Source organism: Otolemur garnettii, unplaced genomic scaffold (genome assembly GCF_000181295.1).
Source record: "Otolemur garnettii isolate 467f Iridium unplaced genomic scaffold, OtoGar3 scaffold00068, whole genome shotgun sequence".
Classification (NCBI taxonomy): Eukaryota; Metazoa; Chordata; class Mammalia; order Primates; family Galagidae; genus Otolemur; species Otolemur garnettii.
In genome coordinates this window covers 1,998,848-2,005,014 of record NW_003852463.1, presented here as the reverse complement: position 1 = coordinate 2,005,014, position 6,167 = coordinate 1,998,848, and the positions used below count along the sequence as shown (strand labels likewise).

The 6,167-nt window shown below is 39.8% G+C and overlaps 1 protein-coding gene across 1 annotated transcript in view; it reads left to right on the top strand.

The window, feature by feature from the left end:
* TET3 (tet methylcytosine dioxygenase 3) overlaps window positions 1-6,167 on the top strand; it is a 122,840-nt gene that overhangs the window by 82,309 nt on the left and 34,364 nt on the right. The window contains exon 4 of the mRNA XM_003793390.3: window positions 3,349-3,439. Within this exon, the coding sequence (XP_003793438.2) occupies window positions 3,349-3,439 (91 nt within the window). The remainder of the gene's footprint in view (window positions 1-3,348; window positions 3,440-6,167) is intronic.

The following is a 6,167-nucleotide window of genomic DNA, read 5'->3' as shown; positions in this document are numbered from 1 at the left end:
TGGCGTCACAGCCCGCAGCAACCTCCAACTCCTGGGCTTAGGCAATTTTCTTGCCTCAGCCCTCTGAGTAGCTGGGACCAGAGGCACCCGCTACAATGTCTGGCTATTTTTTTGTTGCAGTTTGGCCAGGGCCGGGTTTGAACCTGCCACCCTCGGTATATGGGGCCAGCGCCCTACCCACTGAGCCACAGGTGCCGCCCCCAGAGTGCTAGGATTACAGGTGTGAGCCAGTGTGACTGGCTGGACTTTTGGGATTTTATCTGTTTTCTCACTGATAGTCTTTCTTCTGTAATTGGACCCAATGTAGAATTCTGCATTATACTTAATTGTCATGTCTTCTTAGACTTGAAGCAGGCTTACCATCTATAGTACAGTATACCTATTCTGTTTTGCTGTTTAGCCTGATCATATCCAGTCAAAACATTGTTTTCCAAAGTTACTTTTACATAGCCTTATGGGTCTGATTTCTTTGACTTAGGAAAACTCATTTAAAATTCATCTCTGAAATGAATGGCTTGTTTGCATTTTAAAAATCAGAATGAACTTTACATAACAGAATTAGTCTTTTTGTTTGTTTGTTTGTTTTTTTGTTTGAGACCATCTCACTCTGTTGCCTTGGGTTGAGTCCCATGGTATCACAGCTAACAGCAACTTCAAATTTTTGGGCTCAAGCAATCCTCTTGCTTCAGTCTCCTGAATAGCTTGGACTATAGATACCCACCACAATGCCCAGCTAGTTTTCTATTAGTAGAGACAGGATCTCACTTTTGCTCAGACTGGCCTCAAACTCATGAGCTTAGGTTAAGGTGACTAGATTTTAACATTGGTAGAGCAGGACACCATTGACTGGGGGGTGGGGGGTTGAGGGGGTGGGGGAGGGAGTTCTTAATTAAAAATTTGGTCTATATGGAGCAACAAAAATTTTCATAGAATGCAAAAATAGTATTGTACTTTTTTTTTAATTTCAACATAAGTACAATTTACAAATATACATTAAAAATTATGTATAGTATTATTTTCTTTGGCATATTTCTCATTAGTGAATTTTTTTAGTAGATTGCTGTCATTTAAAAGGTCATGAAATTTTTCACAAGAATTTGTTAAATTATATTTCACACATAAAATGGCTTTCAAAGTCTCAACACTTAGTTGTGATTTTTCTGATGTCCACACTTTATTTACCGTAGAAAAAAAAACGCATTATGTCGCAGCATTAGTTCCTGGTAAGGACAGCGTGTATTCCACAATTTTTAGTGCATTATTGTATGAAACATGGTTTGTTTCAAAATCATGAAGTATTTCTTTTTCTTTTCTTTTTTTTTTTTTTTTGAGACAGAGCCTCAAGCTATCCCCCTGGGTAGAGTGCCATGGCATCACAGCTCACAGCAACCTCCAACTCCTGGGCTCAAGCGAGTCTCCTGCCTCAGCCTCCCAAGTAGCTGGGACTACAGGTGCCCGCCACAATGCCCGGCCATTTTTTTTGGTTGCAGCCATCAATGTTGTTTGGTGGGCCCAGGCTGGGGATTCGAACCCACCACCTTAGGTGTATGTGGCTGGCGTCTTAGCCGCTTGAGCCACAGGCGCCGAGCCATGATGAAGTATTTCTAACCATTTGTTCTCTATTGTGATTTTTGGTGATGCCCAAGATTTAACCTTTTCCTTATCAATATATTTTTTTTAATAATGATACCTCATAAGTCGTAAGTGTCACTTTCAAGGCCAACACTAGACTTTTTGCTGCCACTACAAAATATAAATAATACGAGTACTGTCTGCTAAATTCATGAAATAAATAAATAAATTACTTACCTAAATTATCCGAATAGCTCATTTGTTGACATCACTTGTTTAACTAGCACTAGCACGCAGTGGTAAGCAGGCCACTCCCTGTGTTAGCGGAGGAGTTGTAACTTTAAGGGCAGGAAGGGGCTTTTTGGAGGAGGGGCTTTCTGAGGCAATTATCTAACATGTTGTACATTCTTTACAAAAATCGGGACTTTTTTAAAATGCTGCAGGACGCGTGACAAATTGTTAAAAATTGGGACTGTCCCACTGAAAGTGGGACATCAGTCACCTTAGCTTAGGTGAACCATCATGCCCAGCCAGAATGAATCATTTTAAAGTGAACGATTCAGTAGCATTGAATACATTGACAATGTTATGCAAAGTTCCAAAACCCTTTAATCACTCCAAAATAAAACCCTGCATTTACCCATTAAGCAATTACTCTTCATTCCTCCCTCCCCCCATACCTTCTTCCTACCCCTAGTCTCTGGCAACCACCAATCTGCTTTCTGGATATTTTTATGAATACCTATTCTGGATATTTTATATGAATGGAATCCTACAACATATGACATTTTTGTATCTGGCATCTTTACCTTCACATAATGTTTTCAAGGTTCATCCACATCGTAGCATTTATTACTACTTTATATCCTTTTTTAAAATTGTCATTAAATATATACAACATAAAATTTGTCATTTAAATCATATTTACATGTGCAGTTGGTCCATTAATTACATTCACAATGTTGTGCACTTGTCACCTACTATTTCCAAAACATTCATCAAACTAAACAGAAACGCTCTACTTGTTAAACAAGAACTCAATGATTTCCCGGTCCAGTCAGCCCCTGATATCTACTGTCTGTCTCTACAAGTTTCTCTTCTAGGTATTTCATAATCAGTGGAATCATATAGTATTTGTCCTTTTGTGTCTGGCTTATTTCACTTAGCATGATATTTTCAAGGTTCTCCACGTATTAGCCTGTGTCAGAACTTTATTCCTTTTTTAACGGCTAAGTAAGTTTTCATCATACGGATATATACAGTCGTCTATTGATAGACACCTATATTTTCACCTTTAGTTTGGGGTGAGTAAATGCAGGTATGAACATTGTGGCATAGGTATCTATTTGAGTCTCTGTTTTCAGATCTTTGGGAGGCTTATTTAGCTAGGAGTAGAGTAGCTTGCTGACTCCAGACCTAGAGTATATATATCTAAAAATGGAATTGCTGGGTCATGCAGGATGCAGCTGTTTAGTTTTACTGGATAATAGTAAGCGGAATTCCAGATCTGTGAGGTTAGATCACGGTCTTGACAACACTTAGGTTTATCAGATTTTAAATTTTTTGTCAACTTGATCTTTGTATAATAGTGTTTCATTATGATTTCAGTTTGTGTTCCTGATTTTTAAGGAGGTTGAACACATTTCACATGTTTATAAGCAATGTGGGTTTCCTGTTTAGTAACTGCCTATTAATTTTCCTGTTGGTGGTTTGCCTTTCTAAATTAACGTTTACTAATTGATACCTTCAAATAATGTTTACTCTATGTTTCTGCAGAACAAATAGTGGAGAAAGATGAAGGTCCATATTATACTCACTTGGGATCTGGCCCCACGGTAGCCTCTATTCGGGAACTCATGGAAGAGCGGTGAGTGATGAACAGATATCCAAGGAGAAATGGGCATGTTGTTAACGAGATATGAGTTTTAAGCACCTGTCAGTTTTCATAGCCATGTACTAGGCAGCATATAGTGTAGAAAGGACACCTTGTATCTAGATTATGGAAGGTTGAACGTGGAATTCTCACTTCCCTTGTTTTGGGGTTTGTTTCTTTCAATAGGTCCATCTAACATATCCCCTCGTTCTTGAAATGCTTTTATTGGAGAAATGTGGTTCTGTGACTATCCTGTAGGGTTAGTTTCCTGCAGCCGCAATTTTGCTGGTAGCTTTCCCATGGTAATATTTGACATGTTTAAGGTGTTCTCTATATGTCCTATAAATTGGTAGTTAGATCTAAAGGCCTGAATGGAATCAGGTTGTTTGGTTTTTTGTTTGTTTTCCTAAAACTATTGCATAGGCGATACTTTTGTGTCTCTGTTAGGAGGAATGTAGTCTTTCACTTTGGCCAGGAGGAGCCTATTTGGGTTGTTTGAGTCTTTTTGATATAACCCTAGAGTCTCTAATAACTTTCCTGATTTCTCATGACAAGATACTCTGGGCTCATGATGTACATTTATTTGAGAAGTCTGAGTTCCTTTTATTGGAGGGAGAAAGTGTTTGGAAAACAGACTCTACATAAGGTTACGTGTTGCTATAATGGGTTCATTGTTTTTAGGCCATTTCAGTAGAAAAGGCTGTGTTGAATCTGGATTTTTTTATTCTTATTTATTTAATGATAAAATATATCGTGTGTTTATATTAACGCTCTCAGTTTAAATTTAAGGCTATGGGCACTGTGCCCATAGCTCAGTGGTTAGGGCACCAGCCACATACACCAGGACTGGCAGGTACAAACCCAGCATGGGCTGCTAAACAACAGTAACAGCTACAGCAAAAAAATAGCCAGGCATTGTGGTGGGCACCTAGTCCCAGCTACTTGGGAGGCTGAGGCAAGAGAATTGCTTATGCCCAAGAGTTTGAGGTTGCTGTGAGCTGTGATGCCATGGCACTCTACCAAGGTTGACATAGTAAGACTCTGTCTCAAAAAATAAAATAAATAAAAAATATAAATTTAAGGCTATAAAATTTTTATTTCATAGTTTTGGATTTTTTTTTTAAACCGTTCATATAGTGGAGACTTTAAAATCAGACAGGGTAGAGTAGCTTATGCCTTTAATCTCTCAATTTTGGAAGGCCAAGACAAGAGAATTGCTTGAGGCCAGGAGTTCGAGACCACCCTAGGCAACATAGCAAGACTCCTATCTCTATGAAAAGATTAAAACAACAAAATAAGCCAACTGGGCAAGAGTGGCTCACACCTGTAATTCTAGCACTCTGGGAGGCTGAAGTGGGCAGATTGCTTGAGCTCAGTTGTTTTTGAGACCTGCCTGAGCCAGAGTCAGGCCCCATCTCCAAAAATTAGTCTAGTGTTGTGGTGGGCACCAGTAGTGCCAGCTACTTGGGAAGCTGAGGCAAGAGAATCGCTTGAGCCCAAGAGTTTGAGGGTGCTGCAAACTTTGATGCTACAGTTCTCTACTGAGGGCAACAAAGTTAGACTGTCTCAAAAAAAAAAAAAAAAAAAACCAGATATGATGGGATGTGCCTGTAGTCCCAGATCTCAGTAGACTGAGGTAAGATTTGGTTGATCCTAGGTGTTGGAGGTTGTAGTGAGCTATGATAACACCACCGTACTCTAGCCTGGGCAACATAGCTAAATAGACCCTGTCTCAAAAAAAACCCAGAAACCAAAATTCTCTGCTGGTCCACAGCAGAGAAGTAAATACTTCTGTAGTCTATGAAGAGGTAGTAGCTCAGTGGCTGAGCATATGGACTAGTAGCCAGACTAAGGTTCAATTCTGGCTCTTTGGTAAGTTGCTCTGCTCCTCTGTGACTCAGTCTCCCTCCCGTCCTCCCTCCCTTCTTTTCTGTGCTTTCTTGCAAGTCTCACTCTGTTGTCCTGATTTTAGTGCCATATTATCATAGTTCATAGCAACCTCCAACTCTTGAGTTCAAGCAATCCTCTTATCTCAGCTTCCTGAGTAGCTGGGACTACGGATGCTCATCACAGTGCCCAGCTGTTGTTTTTAGAGACAAGGTCTTGCTCTTACTCAGGCTGGTCTGGAAATCCAGAGCTTAGGCACTCCACCTGCCTTGGCCTCCTGGAGTGCTAGGTTTACAGACATGAGGCATGGCACCCGACCCAGTTTTCTTACCAGCAAAATAGAGATGATAATGAAAGTATACTCGGCCATAGGAATGTGAGGATAAACTGAATTGACATTTGGAAAACACATAATGCTTGTTATAAGTACTACAGAAAGAGTGGACAGTTACTATCTACCTCACATATATGCACTGATTGTTTTTAATAGCAAGCACTAGAATTTTAATAACAAAGGGTAAGATTATGTTAGCTTTTATTATTAATAAATGTTAATTGATCATTAAGCGTATGTTTACCCATATATACACATACAGATATGTGGAAAGCTGAGAGGCTTAGAGATCTCACAGATTTGGGAGCCATATTTTGTCTGATCAGAGCAGCCAAACTAATCCTGTTGATAGTGTAACAGGGACTGTGATTTTTCTTTTTTTTTTGAGACAGAGCCTCAAGCTATCCCCCTGGGTAAAGTGCTATGGCATCATAGCTCACAGCAACCTCCAACTCCTGGGCTCAAGCGAGTCTCCTGCCTCAGCCTCCCAAGTAGCTGGGA